At 39.5% G+C, this 20,000-nt stretch overlaps 2 protein-coding genes across 2 annotated transcripts in view; one reads left to right on the forward strand and one right to left on the reverse strand.

Annotated features, from left to right (window-relative positions):
• Nucleotides 1-296, reverse strand: part of nom1 (nucleolar protein with MIF4G domain 1) — a 16,317-nt gene extending 16,021 nt beyond the window's left edge. The window contains exon 1 of the mRNA XM_034148210.1: nucleotides 1-296. This exon is cut by the window's left edge and continues 791 nt beyond it. Within this exon, the coding sequence (XP_034004101.1) occupies nucleotides 1-130 (130 nt within the window). The 5' untranslated portion in view covers nucleotides 131-296.
• A 479-nt stretch (nucleotides 297-775) lies between these two features.
• lmbr1 (limb development membrane protein 1) overlaps nucleotides 776-20,000 on the forward strand; it is a 42,924-nt gene continuing 23,699 nt past the window's right edge. Inside the window, 5 exon segments of the mRNA XM_034148221.1 lie at nucleotides 776-943; nucleotides 5,140-5,212; nucleotides 8,903-8,942; nucleotides 9,456-9,595; nucleotides 12,777-12,880. Coding sequence (XP_034004112.1) covers nucleotides 881-943; nucleotides 5,140-5,212; nucleotides 8,903-8,942; nucleotides 9,456-9,595; nucleotides 12,777-12,880 — 420 coding nt within the window. The 5' untranslated portion in view covers nucleotides 776-880.

The following is a 20,000-nucleotide window of genomic DNA, read 5'->3' on the forward strand; positions in this document are numbered from 1 at the left end:
AGCCATGGTCATTCGCTCCATCTTCTTCCCCTGCATTCTTTTTAATAAACTCATCCACTGCCACCAGGCACTTCTCCAACACTTCATTCCCCTTCTTCTTGTTGGTGTTTTGCTTCCATTTACCCTTCATTTCTGCACATTAAACTACACTTCTTTCAAATGTGGATTAGATAACAAGCCTTGTAATGAACTACAGGTGATTTAAAACCACCTACAGGTGCAAATTACAGCTTAAAAAGCTATTTAAAACAGGTAAATACCTCAGAAAACACGAACATGTGGACACGCCGGGGACCTGTCTTCTTCGTTGGTGGAGGCAGCGTAGCCTGTTGATGACGTGCTTTATTTTGGGGGCGTTTTAAAACAATTGTTTTAACTTTATTAATCAAGAGGCATTTACACATGTACATGTTGTCTATATATTATTTTTTATATATAAAGATTTATTTAAAAATTAATAAAAAAGAAAAATATCCGTGCTTCTTCTTCGTTGGTCGAGGAAGGGTAGCCTGCTGATGACGCATTTTATTTTGGGGGCGGGGGAGTCATTTAAACATTTAAAATATTATATAAATAACATGTATTATTAGTATTATTATTACTATTATTTACATGTTGTGTGTACATGGCTTTTTCCCAATACAAATGTATAAAAATATATATTAAAAATAATAATATCCGTGCTTCTTCTTCGTTCGTCGAGGATAGGGTAGCCTGCTGATGACGCGTTTTATTTTGGGGCGTTTTTTTCTGAGCGTTTTTTTTTCTCCGATGTAAAACCTGTCTGTTCTCAGAGAGCAGCAGAAGGAGAAGGCAGTTGTGAGGAAACTGCTAGCATGTAATGTAGCATATGTCTTGTCTTGTTTTTGCAATATGAAGAATGGAAGAAGACGACGTTTCTATCAGAGAGCAGAACTTCCACAGCCAAGTTCGAGAATACATTGTGAGTAACGTACCGGAGGCTAATTCACAAAGCTAACGATGCTACCAACGTCCTCTAATGCAACAGTGGTGCTAAGCTAACGTTAGCATGAACTGTCAGTTGGACACTAAATTCATTTTATATGTTTATTTTATGGGGATCTGTCTTATTTAATGTCCGATTTAAGTCTGATGTTGTTTAAATATTAAGCGATGAGCTAGTTAAAGTTAGCTTGTGTCATTGATAACAGTGATAGAACTTAACTAGTGTATTGGTTGATATTGCTATAGCCTTGTTATTACTATGTTAAACCTGGACACTATGTCCCTGCCCTTAGTTATCCACACTGATGGAAAGTACATTTACTTAAGTACTATTCAAGATTATTAAGGAAATGCCTGTGCACGAGCTACAAAAGATTAAGAGCAATATTAAAAAGTTATGTTGTTATCTTCCATTTCCTTGTGGGTTGAACATATGTAAATGCATGCAATGATAGAACGCTGCTGGTGCTGATGAGCTTCCTGTGTTGTAAACCATTGAGTTTCTGGACATCTATACAAAGAGTTGCGGTACATCTTCTTCCTTAGACACTTCTGAGATATAGAAACTATCAGATGTCTCTCCAGCTCAACAACACCTCATCTTTAGTGGCACATTTTGTCCCAAGCATGTCTTTACACCAGACTCTCAGTGTCCCGTATCACGGTCTTAAAGGTCCCATGACATGGCCATTTCTACTGATCATATTTCCATTGTTGAGGTCTACTAGAATAGATTTATATTGTGCAATTATCCAAACTCACATTGGTTTCTCATACAGCATCTCTGTATAGTATGTGTATTCACTCTCTGTCCTACACGGCTTGTTGGAGCTCCTGCCCCACCCTCCCTGTGGGCCAATCCGGTCATTTGTTGTTGATTTGGGTGTTCACACGTCACAGAACCCAGGAAGCAAAAAATGGAAAAAGAGAAATCTTCAACGAGGCGTTCTGGGGCAGCATAGACAGGTCTTTTTTGTGTTAGAGTTTTACTCGCTACAGGGTGTACTTTGAGGGTTTGTGACTCTGCAGACCGTTTACATGCAGAGAAACCTTCATAACACACAAGGGGACGGGTAATAACCGGAAAAGCATGACATGAGCCCTTTAACGTACGGTAACATTGCATAATGTTGTAATGACGCTGTAAGCTTAATATCTAGTGAGTGTTATCTGCAGGTACGTGTGCTTACTTTGCAGCCACAGTTTCTCTGGTGTTAAGTTTCAACTTGGTAAACATGACACAAAAGTACCCTCTTTTTAGACCTGAACTGTTAGTGTCCTACTGTAGAGAATTATGAAGAATGCATGCAAACCATGTTCCACAGAAACCAGGTTAACTCAGAATAATGTGTGACTTGTTTCTGCTTTGCTCAGTAATTCCATGTTCTCCCTACCACCTCTTTACAAGCGTGCAACATCTTTCACATGCTTTTGTGCACAAAAGATGCACTGTTGCACAAAAGTACTTCCATCCAAACCTGAACAACCACCTTTCTGCTAGAAAATATCGCATAAAAAACACTTTCAAACATCGCACTGCTGCCCCTGAGCTCCAGCCTTTAGTCCATATATCATAGAGGTGTAACATACTTTTCTAAATTGGATTAGGACGCGGTGCACTTCGCTCTGCATCAGCCAATCCGCTCGCTACTCCCTCACTGCGAGTTGGACCCAAAACCCCTTTAATTAAAACACAATTAAGCTTTCCTGGTTTAAAAATAGTGAAACAAGCTCTCTGTTGATATCAGGACAGCAGAACGTTTACATATCTTTGGTTGCAGAGTGAAAACCCACCAGTTGAGATCATTTGAAACTAATGCCTAATGAGGTTTGTCTGATTTAAAGTGAATATATCTGCAGAGTTGATATCCTTATGGTTTGTTGCACATATTGTACGTCGCTTTGGATGATAATGCAATGTTTGTAAGAAGCTGGATTTGCTGCTTTGCTTTAAATATGACTCTTTATTTGTGTATGGAACTTGTGGTGTTGTCCGTTCTGCTTGTTATCTCTTCCCATGCTGTTGCATTGACTCTGTGCCAGGTTATCAGCTCCGTGCACCTGATTCTGTCTGGGTTTCCCCTCGTGGGTTTACATGAGTCCCTGTCACACATAGTTGTGCAGCTTGTGAATGTATCAGCTGTCGGACAGCAGGGGATGAGAAAAACACTTTGTGCTGCAGCTGTCATAACACACAATATTATACATCCGAGTTTATTTAATTCTATGTCACTTTGAAACGTTGTTTGAGTCATCTCGTAATCCCAGCTCGGCCATGATGAGTTACACAATGTTTGATACGGTGCAAAGTGCTGAAGTTGGAGCTTCTATCATTAGTCGGGGTCCCGTCGCAGTAGAAGAGGGGAATGTGAGATGTGATCCTCCGGTAAGACCATCCCGCTTGTTGTGAGGCCCCGGTTACCTAATAAATTCCATGCATGGGTCATTTCTGGAGCTCTCTGCGTGCACTGATGGCCTGTTTGGTGTTTTCAGACGATGCATTGATCACTGTTGTGCTTTTTAAATCAAATATCTGTTGAGTTATAACGCTGAGTAGAGAGTTATTGAAGTTATTAAGGAGCTGGCAATTCATTTTTGCTCATTTTAACAGTCTTAAACCAATATAGGAGTACTTTTTGGACAGTAAACGTGCACTGATGGTCTGTTTAGTGTTTTCAGAGGATGCATTGATCACTGATGTTCCTTTAAATCAAATACCTGTTGAGTTATAATGATTTGTAGAGAGTTATTTGAGTTATTAAGGAGCTGGCAATTAAAACATTTTCAAATTTGGCTCTTTTTAACAAGCTTTAACTAATGTAGGAGTACGTTTTGGACAGTAAACGTGCACATTTACACACTGCACAAGTCATTCTTATTGCAACATGGTAGGACATTGAGTAAGTCTGTATGCACTCTGATCTAAACTTTGTGCTGCTTGGATTAGACATAAAAAAACTCTACTATTCTAAGTATTAAATCAATCATTATAATAAAATATAAAAAAATGGGAGCTGAAAAGTGAATTTAAGGTACATTCATTGAGACAATGATAACTAACCTGGCTCTCCCTCTTAAATGTGAATACATTCTGTATTTCTTTTAGTCTCTTGTGACAGTTAAACTTATATGTTCTTGTTTTGGACATAATGAAATACCGTCTGCTTCAGAAATGTGTTATTTTTCATAGTTGAATCTACAAATAATATGTAGATAAATGAAGGTACTGTAGGTCTGGCCTTATACACTATGTAAAAACAACTTGAAAATGCATTACATACACCACTTTGTCACGGAAACACCTTGCATTACGATGCATATTAGACTGACAGTCATGGGTAAATATCATCAGGTTATCCTATAACATCTGCTCTGTACAGTTAGAGCAGTATTGTATAACTCCTGTAGCCTTTAATATATAATCTGACTGCTTTTTCATTTTCATTTTCATTTAATCGTTTATTAGAACAGGGACAATGCACATTAATGAACACTTTAGACAAATAATGCTTCAAGTGTAAATATGCCGGATTTTAGCTTTGAGCTCATTTCCATCCGTAGTCCCTCACATACAACATATAAGAACATGACATTTGTAAACATAGCAAAAAATAAATACATGATATGCAAAAGAGCATGAGCAGCATACACAAGTATTTATCACATGGCAGTACAATATAGCAGCTACGACATATTAAGTGCAAGAGAGGATACCCCTGTATTAAAGTGCATTTAGCGGTGATTGCACGTCTGGTTGTTTCTCAACCATTCTTTGAGTTGACCTTTGAAGCTATTGAGAGTGGGACAATCCCGTATCTCAGTTGGGAGGCTATTCCACAATGAGCTGCCTTTAATGGAGAGGACATTTTGTCCAAAAGTGGTCTGTCTGCGGTGGACTTCACAGTCTCCTCTGGTTTCTGACCTAGTGCAGAGTCCAGTGTGTTTTCTGTGGATGAATTCCCCTAAGGGAGGGGGGGGGGGGCAGTCCATCTTTTATACATGGTATCATACAATCAGGGCGATACATATGTCAGTAAAGCAACACCACTCCCGTACTCTGTAGTAAAGTATTTATAGTGACAGAAAAAGGAAAGCCTGAGTCAATTAATGCCGGGTAATAGATGTAAGCGCTGATTCATCTGAATAAGATCCCTCTGTTTTCTTATGTTTCAGATCTGCTTCCTCCTGTTTGCAGTCCTCTACATCGTGTCCTACTGCATCATCACCAGATACAAGAGGAAGAGTGGTGAGTGTGAGTTAGTGTGTGTGTGAGAGAGAGAAACATGAACTCTAAACTAGAGAATGCAATTCCTGAAGAAATTGCTAGTGGGAATGCTTTATGCTGAAAATCTGACGCTAAACTGCTATGCTGAAATGTAATGTGTAAGAAGAAAGTGAAGAATTGAGATTGAAATGATACATGAACACTGGGGGCTTGAATGTGTGATGAGAGAAGAAAAGAAAGTAAAAAGGCTTGGAAAAGCAGCAGAATATTTGAACTGCAAACTTTTGAACTAACTTGATGGCGAATGGTCTGTCGCCATGCCAACGGCATTTGATGACATCCCATAATACGCTTAGATGCGTTGATGGCTGCATCGTTACCAAACCTGTGAAGTTTTGGGCCGTTTGGAGCATTTTCACTGAAGTTATGAGAAAACCGTGTTTCATGATGAGCATTGTGTTGCCATGGCAACGGCATTTGAAGAAATCTCAAAACTGTCCCGTAGATGTCTTCACGGCTGGACTGTTAGTTTGAGCACTTTTTGAACATTTTCATAGGAGTTATAGCGACATCGTCTTTTATGGTAAGGGTCATGGAAACGGCATATGATGACACCCCATAATTGACGTAGAGCTGTTGAGGGCTGGACCGTTAACCATTATCTGAAGTCTGCTGCTCTGAGCATGTCATTTGGAGTTATGACATCATCGTGTTCCATGACACAGGTGTTTATATTTGAGCTAACGACGTGTCCAGAAAAGTAAAAGAGTAAAAATTTCCCTAGTATTTTCAGTTAAATATCGCTTTGTGGTTACCTCTTTTTGAACATTTTTGTGAACAGAAATAGAGCTCTCAAAGAAAACACAGGAATGATCAGAGAGTGCAACATCAGTCACCTCAACCTCAGAGATATTCAGACCCTTTGAGATAATTAAGTCCAGAGTGTGCCCCTTATTGTGCGTGGGCTCCGTCACATGCTGAGTCAGTCCATAGTTATCAATAACACAAAACAGTTCTTTAGCCCCTCTGTCCTGGGGGTTGTCAACATGGATGTTAAAATCACCAACAATGACTAGACGGTCAAAGTCAATACACACTATAGACAGCAGTTCAGTAAAATCATCAAAAAAGCTTGCACAGTATTTGGGTGGTCTATAGATATTTAGGAACAGAGCTCGAGAGGAGCATTTCAGCTGAAGGGCCACATATTCAAAAGAAGCAAAGTCCCCATAAGATGTCTTCCTGGATTGAAGGGAGTCATTGAACAAAATAGCAACTCCACCCCCTTTCTTATGCATTCTTTCCTGACTCATGAAACTAAAGTTGGGAGGGGTTGATTCGATAAGAACAGCTGCACTGTTATTTTGTTCAATCCAAGTTTCCGTTAAAAACATAAAATCCAGATTGTGCTCAGTGATAAAATCATTGATTAAAAATGTTTTTCCTGCCAAAGACCTGACATTTAATAAAGCTAGTTTAAGTTTGTTAAATACACTATCAGTCAGATTTGTTGTGGCAAGCTGTGGCTGACATGGAATCACTGCTAAATTTGATAAACTCACACAAAACTTCTGAGCGCTTCCTGTTTCTAAGCCGATTCACCGATCTTAATCTGTTACCTATCAACACAGATATCGTCAAAGCTACAGGCAGGAAGGGCCCCGGCATGTCCTGGAAAGAGTTGAGTGCAATACGCCCTTGAGCCTGGACCCAGCACATATCAGTTAGAGTTTGCGTTTTGTACACACACACATTCTTATCAGGCTTCGGAGACAGCAGTCTTGAAGGGGGGGGAAGGAAGTTTTGGTCCGGATGATTGTGGTAGGCATGGTGATTAGGGATGCCAGAAACTGACCATGATCAAATTCGAAAATCGGACAGCCCTGGCGAATATTAATCGATTATTCGCCGCCGACATCCCCCCATTTAAAAAAAATATAAAGTATTTTCGCAGAGCTTGCATTTTACTGCATTTGCACTTGTCAGTTCGAAGTAGTTCCACGAGGAACACTTCTTTGAACGTGCTGCTTTGTTCCTCTTTAGTTGTGTTGTTCTCACTGTTCTGTATATCGCCAATAAATCAACTATTGAAACTAAGCCAGGAAAAAAAAGAAAAACATAAATAATAATAAAAATATATATAAATAAAATCGAATTTTAAAAATAATTTTCGATTATGGAGACTGTAACGAATATTCGAAAAATCGAATAATCGCTGGCATCCCTAATGGTGATGGGGGTGATGGTGCGCGTCTATGCTTCGGTGATTGCGGTGGGCGTCGTTGAGGAGGGGCGGGGGTAAAGGACACCCTGCGTATCGCCTTCATGCTGTGGTCATTGAACTCCAGGAAGGACTTGGTGCCAACCCTCTGTATCTCCTTCATCTGCTAATCAAACTCCAGGGGGGTGGGCGAGGGTGAAAGGGTGAGCGGAGAGTAGAGAGAGCTGGGGTGAGAAGGAAGAGTATCATCAAAGGTGTTGACAGGGGGGGTGAATGGCGGTGGACACTCCTCCATTTGTGTCATAGGTCTCCTAGAATCAAAACATTCCTCAGGCGGGTGCAGTGATACTTCTTCAAGGTTTTCTGTGCGATGTGTTGTCTTTCTCCTGTTTTGATTCCTCTTGCCGTTTGTCCTTGGCAGAGGGAACAGATTGATGACGCAGGCAGTTGAATATGTTGGAGATAAACAATTTCACTCCTGACTTGTTCAGGCAAATTCCATCTGCCTTAAAAAGATGTCTGCGGTCCCAGAGAAAGTTAAAGTTGTCAATAAAATGCACAGAATGGTCAGTACAGGCAGATGAAAGCCACGTGTTCAGTGCAAACAGTCTGCTGAATCTCTCCTCTCCTCTTCTGACTGGCGGTAGAGGGCCACTGATGAACACCTCTGCATTTAGAGAGCTGACAGTTTCCAACAGACATTTAAAGTCTTCTTTCAGCACTTCTGACTGTTGTTTCTCAACATCATTTGTTCCAATGTGTAGTACCACATTCTTCACAGTCGGATGTTCAGCCCCAATATGCAGGATCTTCTCAGCCAAGTCAGAGACCATATCCTTTGGGAAAACAGAGTACTTTGGTGTTGTTCTTACTACACAGACATCTCTTTTGCATCTGCAACACTTACAGAGCGTGAGTGAAGCGTTTCCACGGCACACACACGTATAAGAGCACCTGTGTGTGTGTGTGTGTTTACGGTGTGTTTGCTCACACACAGCCTTCATTGTGTGTTGCATTACGCCCCAGTAAAGGATTAGTGTGTGTGTGTGTGTAGAGAGAGACAGACAGACAGACAGTCACCTCTGTATCCGTGTGAACTGTCTCCGCCCAAAATAGCTTTAAGGCTTTGGCAAAATGGAAGTAATTTGTCACAATAAAACAATTGTTGACATTGTGACAAAACCTGTTTGATATGCAAACGATGCTGAGTCAGCGGATCGTTACAGGAGGTTATGTGTTGTTATTTGTCGTTATAAAGGACAATACAGAGATGTAAACAAGAGAGCATGGACATGTTAAAAAAAAAACATATTTCGTCAACTATTACAGGTTAAAAATGGGCTACTTTGGTTCAGAAATAGCAATACAATAGTTCATAAATAATAACAACAATAACATATTTGATCAAAACTGTGTTCTTTAAGTATTCTTTGTTACATAATGTGTATTTTATTTGCATCTTAACTGAGTGTCTTTGGTTTCCTCTCTAGATGACCACGAAGATGAAGATGCCGTCGTCAACAGAATATCGTGAGTGAAGCACATTTCAATTTATTCTTCTTTTTAGAATCTGTGTCAAATGATTGTTACCAGTTAGAGACAAAACTGTTTCTTAATTGAATATTCATTTAAGTGGTGTATTCCAGCAACAAGTACACACTCTCTGGGTCCTTATTCTCAGTTTAATAATGCTTCATTGCAGCCCTGTCACTTATAACTAATGACATATATTGAAAAAGCCTTGCATCAACATACTGACTGCCACTATAACTGTGTGTGTGTGTGTAGAGCTGTGGTGGTGAGGATCACATATCTGTCAGTGTAGAGTTGCCACACACACACACACACACACACACACCCTGCATGTTTAGGTGCAGCTGAGCTAAATGGCACCTAAGGGCCCGTCTAAATAATTTAAAGCGTTTAAGTTAATGTGCTTTTTTTAGAGATATGGTGACGAGGGAACTGCAGCTTCTGTCACTAAATAAGTGTGTGTGTGTGTGTGTGTGTGTGCGTGTGTGTGTGTGTGTGTGTCCTCTGCAGATTGTACCTGTGCACCTTCACCCTGGCAGTGTCGGGTGGAGCCGTGTTCCTGCTGCCTTTCTCCATCATCAGTAACGAGATCCTGCTCTCTTTCCCCAAAAACTATTACATCCAGTGGCTCAACGGCTCGCTCATCCACGGTCAGTCCGTCTCTCACACTACACGTCTGTTTATTTCATTAAAGGGGCCCTAACTTTCTCTGTAGATTTAGCCACTTTTCAGCTCTAGCTACCTTCATTTTAAAAGAGCAGGCAACACTGGGATGGGTTTATCTGTTGGTTCATCTAAAACAAATGCTGCGTACAACTAGGGATGGGTTATTAAAGACCGTGGTACCGTTAAGCTCCAACGTTATCGGTCTTTTTATCGGTACTGGAGACATCTAAAATATATCTCATATGTATTATTGCTACACAAACATTATATTACAGTTTTAGTGTCGCCAACTCCGTTTCTAATACGCAAGAAGACTGCAAAATGCGTCTATGATTATTTTTAGTATTTTCGATCTTTCCAATCCAGACGAGAGATCTCTCTCTCCCGTCTGTGTGCGAGGGGGCGGGGCGGTTTACACACACACAGACACACACACAGACACACACACACACACACACACACACACGGAGGAGATGGCGGAGAGAGCGTGCTCCGAGGTGTGGTTAAACTTTACCCGTCTCGATGTGGACAATGCTCGTTACCAAAAGTGTACTCCTGGTGCTAGACTCCTGGTGCTAGACTCCTGGTTCTAGACTCCTGGTTCTAGACTCCTGGTTCTAGACTCCTGGTGCTAGACTCCTGGTGCTAGACTCCTGGTACTAGACTCCTGGTACTAGACTCCTGGTACTAGACTCCTGGTTCTAGACTCCTGGTACTAGACTCCTGGTACTAGACTCCTGGTTCTAGACTCCTGGTTCTAGACTCCTGGTACTAGACTCCTGGTTCTAGACTCCTGGTGCTAGACTCCTGGTACCAGACTCCTGGTGCTAGACTCCTGGTACTAGACTCCTGGTTCTAGACTCCTGGTTCTAGACTCCTGGTTCTAGACTCCTGGTTCTAGACTCCTGGTGCTAGTCTCCTGGTGCTAGTCTCCTGGTACTAGACTCCTGGTTCTAGACTCCTGGTTCTAGACTCCTGGTTCTAGACTCCTGGTGCTAGACTCCTGGTACTAGACTCCTGGTACTAGACTCCTGGTACTAGACTCCTGGGGCTAGACTCCTGGTGCTAGACTCCTGGTGCTAGACTCCTGGTGCTAGACTCCTGGTGCTAGACTCCTGGTGCTAGACTCCTGGTACTAGACTCCTGGTACTAGACTCCTGGTACTAGACTCCTGGTACTAGACTCCTGGTTCTAGACTCCTGGTGTAGTACCAGTACCATTTTTAAGGAGGTTTAAAAAAGATTTGTGTGAACAGTTTGAATGTGTTTGTTCACACTAAGGGGCCCTATTCTGCTTGTTGGGGTCGTTCCCTCTCCTGTAGTAAATACTGAACGACTGTTGTACATTTTCTAATTGTAATCCAATCCAATCCAACTTTATTTATATGGCACATTTAAAAACAACAGAGTTGACCAAAGTGCTGTACATCAATACATATATAAAAATGCAGCATAAATACATTTAGAAACAAATGTAAAAGCACGAGACAATGAAACCATCCTTATAGCCACAGACTAAAAACCCTCATACAAGATGTCAAAACATTTTAAAACACGACTAAATCGAAAACACAGACTGATACGTCTTATACGTGGTCGGCAAAAAAAACGAGATTTTAAAACAAATCAATTAATCAATGAATATGTTTTGAATATACAGAACCAGTCAAATGTTTGGACACACCTTCTCATTCCAAGGTTTTTATTTAAAAAAAGTAGCCCCCCCCTTTTGCTTTGATGACACACTCTTGGCTTCTCTCAATAAGCCTCATGAGGTAGTTTGGGTGTCTTCAGTAAAAATATAAAATCCAAATCATATTCTCGTTCATTTAACACTTTTTAGTTTACTACATAATTCCATATGTGTTCTTTCATAGTTTGGATGTCTTCAGTATTAATCTACGATGTAGAAAATAATTAGAATAAATAAAAACCATTGAATGAGAACGTGTGTCCAAACTTTTGACTGGTACTGTAGTGTACACATTATTTTAATGTGTAACCTGATAAAAGGCTGCATGTTGCTGCCTCTGCCACCAGGGGGCACCAGAGTCCACGATTTAGACACAAAGACACTTGGCAGATAAACTACTACCCAGAGGTGGGAAGTAGTGGAGTACAAATACTTCTGGTATCAGTACTTTACTCCACTACTTTTTACTTTGACTTCTTACATTTTGAACACAAATACCTGTACTTTCTACTTCTTACATTTTGAACACAAATACCTGTACTTTCTACTTCTTACATGTTGAACACAAATACCTGTACTTTCTACTTCTTACATGTTGAACACAAATACCTGTACTTTCTACTTCTTACATTTTGAACACAAATACCTGTACTTTCTACTTCTTACATGTTGAACACAAATACCTGTACTTTCTACTTCTTACATTTTGAACACAAATACCTGTACTTTCTACTTCTTACATGTTGAACCCAAATACCTGTACTTTCTACTTCTTACATTTTGAACACAAATACCTGTACTTTCTACTTCTTACATTTTGAACACAAATACCTGTACTTTCTACTTCTTACATGTTGAACACAAATACCTGTACTTTCTACTTCTTACATTTTGAACACAAATACCTGTACTTTCTACTTCTTACATGTTGAACACAAATACCTGTACTTTCTACTTCTTACATGTTGAACACAAATACCTGTACTTTCTACTTCTCACATTTCCCAAACAGGCTGGTTCCTTTAGTTTGAATGTGTGTTTGGTGGCGTGATCATTATTATTTAGAGTCATTGCGTGCCTATTGATTTGAACACGATCCGTGTATCCATCATTTCCTGGTCTTCTCTAAAGAAGAGGGACCAATGAAAACGTTGTCATGTTGCCGTTGTTCAGCATGGAAACATTCATTAGCTAACAATGACATTATTGTTCTATTAATATAAAGGGAGGTCAGGTACTCTTTAAAACAGCTGCTAGTTATGGGTACTTTTTACTGAAGTACATTTCAAAGCCTCTTTACTTTTACTTGAGTAAAGAAGTTTAGTCAGTCTACTTTCACCACTTTTAAACATGAGTATCCGTACTACTACTTGAGTAAAGTATGTGTGTACTTTTGCCATCTCTGCTACTACCTAATAAACCGGAAAAAGTCACATTTTTCTTTACATGAATGTATATATCTGTTTCCTGCAGGTCTGTGGAACCTGGTGTCTCTGTTCTCCAACCTCTGCCTCTTCGTCCTGATGCCCTTCGCCTATTTCTTCCTGGAGTCGGAGGGATTTGCGGGGTCTAAAAAGGTACGTTTATGCTAATGTTTGTCGTAGAATTTCTATACATTATTCTTGCTATTTTTTGGGTGTCACAAAAGGTTAAAAACTATCGTCAAAAAACATAAAATATGGGAAATAAATGTGACATTTTCTGTGCTTTTGAAATCTGGATGCAATTAAAATATCTTCTTTTACCATTACTATTTACCTGTAAACATTTTTTAGCAGTAACCTTATCTAAGTATATGTTCATATATATATATATATATATATATAAAAGTAACCGGATTACTTTCCACTACTTTTAGATTACCTGAATATCCAATGCAAAAAATCCAGAGAGAATAAACCGAGATATTTAGGATAAAAATTGCAGAGTTTTAGAAATTCTGTTTTAGTTTAATAAATTAACGCAATCAGAATATTTTAGTAGCCTAATTGAAACCAAAAAAGAAAACTCAGGCAATACGTCTACCTATAATATATTATTTAAAATGCATTCTAACACTGTAATCCCGCTAGTATTCTCTCTTTTTTACGCATTCCTTTATGCAACTATAAGGGAATTCAGATTCACCATACGTTATTGTCCATTAAATGAACATTTAATATAAATAAGGTAACATAACACACACCATACACAGTCCAACACACGCTTCACACACACAAAACAAAGGAGAATTGCATCTTAACGTGACTAAGTGGCCGTCTTAATAAAAGTGTGTGTATCCTGATTACATTTAATCTGTTACTCCTCTAACCTGCTGACACTGAAGAGGCTTACAATCTGAGTACTTCTACTTTTACTCAAGATCTGAGTACTTCTACTTTTACTCAAGTGAAGTGCAAGATCTGAGTACTTCTACTTTTACTCAAGTGAAGTGCAAGATCTGAGTACTTCTACTTTTACTCAAGTACAAGATCTGAGTACTTCTACTTTTACTACAAGATCTGAGTACTTCTACTTTTACAGGATCTGAGTACTTCTACTTTTACTCAAGTGAAGTGCAAGATCTGAGTACTTCTACTTTTACTCAAGAACAAGATCTGAGTACTTCTACTTTACTCAAGTACAAGATCTGAGTACTTCTACTTTTACTCAAGAACAAGATCTGAGTACTTCTACTTTTACTACAATATCTGAGTACTTCTACTTTTACTACAAGATCTGAATACTTCTACTTTTACTACAAGATCTGAGTACTTCTACTTTTACTCAAGTACAAGATCTGAGTACTTCTACTTTTACTACAAGATCTGAGTACTTCTACTTTTACTACAAGATCTGAGTACTTCTACTTTAACTCAAGAACAATATCTGAGTACACTTTTACTCAAGATCTGAGTACTTCTACTCAAGAATCTGAGATGTAATTACTGTTAGCTGTCCTGTGTGTGCGAATGCTTCAGGGTGGATGCCGCAGCAGGTGTGGTTGCCCTCTCTCTGACTCTTCTCCCGACTGTAACCACAGAGAGTTCATTAAAAGTCTGCCTCTGGACTTCGCCCAGCGCCACATCCTGACAATCCCTCCAGAAAGGCCACGTTTTGGGCTGCAAACGCTTCAACACCGCTGCATCGGCCCCACTGATTTAGAGCCTGATTCCTCGTCACCCCCCCCCCCCTCCCCAGCACCCCGCCAAAAATAAAACTTCAAAAGCACGGGCTAATAATCGAGTTGTAAGGCTCAGCAAACTTCCTTGTTTAATTGATTACCAGAAAGAGAGGCGGGGGGGCTCGTGTTGCAAAGGTCCATAAAGTGGCAGCAGCATGACAGCACAATAGAGCTCGCAAAACACGGAGATTTACCTTTAATACACCTCTATCCTGTGTCACAGTTTGAAGCCTTTCTGGTTTATGTCCCTCCTGGCAAACGCACATAAAAATTAGTCTGTACTGTAGCGGAGAGCCAGTCCTCTTCCACCTCCAAACACTTATTTGTTTCGCTTGGATTTCGCTGAGAAGCAGAGGGCCTCTTTCTCTCGTTCTCCTTTCTGCTCCTTGCTACTGATCTTCCATAAATGTGGAGAGGAAGCACTGTTCAATGTTGAGCTGCACGTCCAGGTATATATTGTGTGTTTGCTGTGGAGGTGACGCGAGAAACAGAACTGCCGAGCCAGGTTTAAAACCCAGATCGGAGTTTTTATAATGAGATATTATCCCTTTCTCTAATACCAGCATTAAAACCCTTTTTTTTTTAAGTGGCGTTTTGACTTTGAACCCGCTGAGAAGCCTCGTGACTGCGGAAATGAAGCCGATGATGAATCTCGCTTTTCATGAGGCTGTGTTTACGTTTGACGATGTACTAAAAGACGCCACCAGAATAAAGATGGAGATGTTGTTTCTGAGTGATTCATAGTCTCCCAAATTGTCCAAATGGTGGAGGAATCAGAGCGACTTAGGGTCTCCATGTCGGATGTTATGATCCGGCTTTATCTGCTGCTGTAAAATGTCTCTGTTTTTACTGCTCTGCTCTCAAACCTGAGCAAAAGAGCTGCATCTCTGACGGTCCTTATGGAGCTGAGGGTTTATAACGAGGGGCGGATATAACAAGTATTGTCTTGATGTTATCAGAGGGGGAAGAAGTACTCAGGTAATGTACTTGAGTAACAGTAGAAGTACTTAGGTCTTGTTCTTGAGTAAAAGTAGAAGTACTTAGGTCTTGTTCTTGAGTAAAAGTAGAAGTACTTAGGTCTTGTACTTGAGTAAAAGTAGAAGTATTCAGATTTTGTACTGGAGTAAAAGTAGAAGTACTCAGATCTTGTAGTAAAAGTAGAAGTACTCAGATCTGGTACTTGAGTAAAAGTAGAAGTACTTAGGTCTTGTACTTGAGTAAAAGTAGAAGTATTCAGATTTTGTACTGGAGTAAAAGTAGAAGTACTCAGATCTTGTAGTAACAGTAGAAGGACTCAAATCTTGTTCTTGAGTAAAAGTAGAAGTACTCAGATCTGGTACTTGAGTAAAAGTAGAAGTATTCAAATCTTGTACTTGAGTAAAAGTAGAAGTACTCAAATCTTGTTCTTGAGTAAAAGTAGAAGTACTCAGATCTTGTACTTGAGTAAAAGTAGAAGTACTCAGATCTTGTTCTTGAGTAACAGTAGAAGTACTCAGATCTTGTACTTGAGTAAAAGTAGAAGTACTCAGATCTTGTACTTGAGTAAAAGTAGAAGTACTCAAATCTTGTACTTGAGTAAAAGTAGAAGTACTCAGATCTTGTTCTTGAGTAACAGTAGAAGTACTCAGATCTTGTTCTTGAGTAAAAGTAGAAGTACTCAGATCTTGTACTTGAGTAAAAGTAGAAGTACTCAGATCTTGTTCTTGAGTAAAAGTAGAAGTACTCAGATCTTGTACTTGAGTAAAAGTAGAAGTACTCAAATCTTGTACTTGAGTAAAAGTAGAAGTACTCAAATCTTGTTCTTGAGTAAAAGTAGAAGTACTCAAATCTTGTACTTGAGTAAAAGTAGAAGTACTCAAATCTTGTACTTGAGTAACAGTAGAAGTACTCAGATCTTTTTCTTGAGTAACAGTAGAAGTACTCAGATCTTGTACTTGAGTAAAAGTAGAAGTACTCAGATCTTGTACTTGAGTAAAAGTAGAAGTACTCAGATCTTGTACTTGAGTAAAAGTAGAAGTACTCAGATCTTGTACTTGAGTAAAAGTAGAAGTACCAGAGTGTAGGAATACTCTGTTACAGTAAAAGTCCTGCATTCAAAAATGTTCCTCAAGTAAAAGTAGAAAAGTATTATCATCAAAATATAGTGAAAGTAGCGACAGTAAAAGTAGTCATTATACAGTCATTTACCTCTGAACTGTAGTGCAGTGCGAGTACAAGTACCTCACAATTGTAATTGAGTAAATCTACTTAGTTACTTCACACCTCTGGATGTTTAACAGCATGTGTATCCGTCTCCTCACTGCCAGTAGATGGCATCACAATGAAGAGATCGTCCTGATATTTATAACAAGCATTGGTTTAATTATTATATATTATAAAAGCTGAGTAAAATATCTCCAATCTAGAGCCGGCTTCTCTCACTTTTATCAGCATGATTGTATGTTTCTGTGTGCAGATATATATATATATATGTATGTTTGTGTGAGCAGTGAAAAGCCTCAGCCTCAGTATTGAAATGTGTTTGATCTGAAACGAGTTGCAACGAGTCTGACCCCCCGACTGACCCAGCAAAGGGCCAACAGGTTTCATCTGGTAGTTAAAGAAACTCCTCATCAATCTCATCCTAAGCCCTAACCCGCCAATGATGAGAAGTGTGTTTATTGTGGAGGGGGGAGAGAGGGAGGGGGGGGGAGAAAACGTCTCGCCGAGCGGTGTTACTAAGATACTCGTCTTTGTTGGAGCTCCACAATGGGGGCCTGGATATTTATTTCAAATCTCCTCTGCACATGCGGGACATGTTTCCCAGGCCTTCCTTTGCCAGCCTCGGGAATATAAAGTGGTGTTTACATACCTTCCTTTAAGGTCATGATGTCTCCCTAAAGCTGCCCCGTTACAACCAGCGTTTCCATGGTAACATATTAGTTAGAGCTGGGAATTTATTTAAGAAAAAAGACGGTTTTTTTACCCCTTTTTTTTTTTAATCCTGTGACTCAGTTTTTTTTATAGTTGTCCCCGATTTTGTACCTGAATCACTACAATGCATTTACGTGACTTAAGGTACGAGTTATATTCGTTTACTCTTTAAAACGCATCAGTCTGACACCTCTGTGTAACGAGAACAAGCTGCGGTCACTGTAGGAATACACATAAAACAACGAGTCATCGGATGAGTCAGTTCATGAAATGAGAGAAAGGCTTTTTTTATTTTACATTTTATTGCATGAAATTAAATTGTTATCAAGCAGAGCCAATATAAAGAGAACATGAGTGACAGAAATGCAAAAATAAATGAATAAAAAAAGCGTAAAAAATCCCCAAAAATAGACATTTGGAAAAAAATCATACTAATTAAAAATTGATAAAAAATACAATAAAAAAAACAAAACTAATAAACAATTAATTTAATAAATAAATAATATTATGAATAAAAAAAGGGGTGGAAGGACATCCATGTGTGGGTGAAAAAGTGTTCTAATTCACATCATAAAAACTACTTTAACTCATTTTCACAGCAATATTGTCCTTTTGTTTCCCATTCTCCTCTGTTTGAAAGCTCCAGATCATTTTCCACGCTCCCTCGTTTATTAAGAAGTCTTATTACGCGTCTTTAGAAGTTGATTGTGCAGCTTTACAGCCACAGTGTCCCCTTGTCCTCTGCTTTCTGTCTCTCACACGGTCACTGTGGTTGAAGGATTCACTAATAAGGTCCTGCAGCATCTGGCATGTCTTTTAAGAAGGGGAGCAAAAGCACAACAAAATAAATGTCCCCCCCCCCCCCCCCCCCCCCTCCTCGCTTATGATCCACTCTTGTTCCACACGCCCCTGACAGTGAGCCGAAAGATGGTCTGCAGGATGATCTCTGCTCGACCTTTGACCTCTGAACGATTAATGGCTGCATTTAGGAAGCTCCTGCGCCACAAAACTCGCTTTCTTTGTCCCATTTCTGTCTCTCTTTTCTCTCCGCGACATCCAACACTTCCCAAGTTTCATCCCAGAATCAGAACCTTTAAGTCCCGCAGCGAGGACATGTGCAGTGTTGCAGCAAAGCTAACTTACATATGTACTAAACCCACATTAGGAATAGAATAAGAAATAAAGACAAATAGGTGACGAGCAGCAATTCAAAGTGACATTTTTCACATATAAGTGATAATTGCACAGTACAAAATGTGTGTTTTGCACAATATCTCTCACTCTTATCGATGCACGGTGGCGTTAAACTTCATAAAAGCACTTCTCAGAGGCAGAAAGTGTTTCTTTTGCTGTGTCTCTGTGTAACTGGGAGGGTTCAGAGGTTGATTTGATGCATGAAGTGGTTTTCTTTCCTCTCTTTGGCCACTACTCAGTTTCTTAGAAGTCCTTTTGGAGCTGCAGTCATCCAGTTATGTCGGTGTGAGGATCAGGGGATGCTGAATATTTCAGAGCTGCTATATTTAGAGGTAGTTACACATTTAGAAAGGCAAGAATAGAAACTTTCAGCGGGCGCTCTGGATGCCAAGAAGCAGGTCTTTTGCTTTTTTTAAATATCCTCTCTCTTCTCTCACCAGTTGACAGTTCTATCTTTGATCAGAGATGATAGCGCCGTCGCAGTTTCCTATTTTTAAACCTCTCAAAGTGCCCGTGTTAACCTTTTGTGATGAGGGCTTTATTCTGCTCTTGTAAGACAGACATAACTTCCAGTGTGCAACGTCATGCATGTGGACGGAAAGATCAAAATCAGCATCATAATGCACATTCCATATCATGATAAACACGTGAAACTGCAGTTATTGCTCTGAGCTGGGACGTTGTATTCAAAGTCAACTTTATTGTCAGTTTGTGTGTACAGACAGAGAGATCGAAATGCCGTTTCCCACAATCCCAAATACAAATATATATAAAAATATGTATATATACATTACATTACATTTAGCTGACGCTTTTATCCAAAGCGACTTACAATGACCAACTACAGGGACATTCTCCCTGGAGTAACTAAGGACTAAGTGCCTTACTCAAGGGCGCACTAGTGGTGGTGTTCCAGGCGGGATTTGAACTCACAACCTTCCGATCTTCAGCCCACCTCACTATCCATTTTTTAATTTTTTTTTATTATCTTTTATTATCAAAAATAGACATTTAACAGTTCATCACAATTACATAAAGTACTTACTGCATAGACACACATTTAATATGTCATATAGCTTCATAATTTGTATGAAACGCATACAAAAAATGACATATACTGTCATTATTTCACTGAAAAGTAATGTGTCTTATGTCACTTTTCAAAGTTGAAGCACAAAGCTCCCTCCTCATCCATCTCAATTAATTTGCTGCCATTTACAAAATCCTCACAAAATGTCCTTTTTCACATGTATGAGAACAAGGTTTATGTCCCTTTTTGTTGTCCTCTTCATTATGTGCCACACGTCAGACATTTTACCCTCGAAATGGGCAATGTTCCTCCTTTCACTATCCATTAGACCACCACTATCCCTATAGTCCCTATATACACAATCAACAGACACAACTACAGGAATCAGCATCATAAT

This window comes from Trematomus bernacchii, unplaced genomic scaffold (assembly GCF_902827165.1).
Source record: "Trematomus bernacchii unplaced genomic scaffold, fTreBer1.1, whole genome shotgun sequence".
In the NCBI taxonomy this organism is placed as follows: Eukaryota; Metazoa; Chordata; class Actinopteri; order Perciformes; family Nototheniidae; genus Trematomus; species Trematomus bernacchii.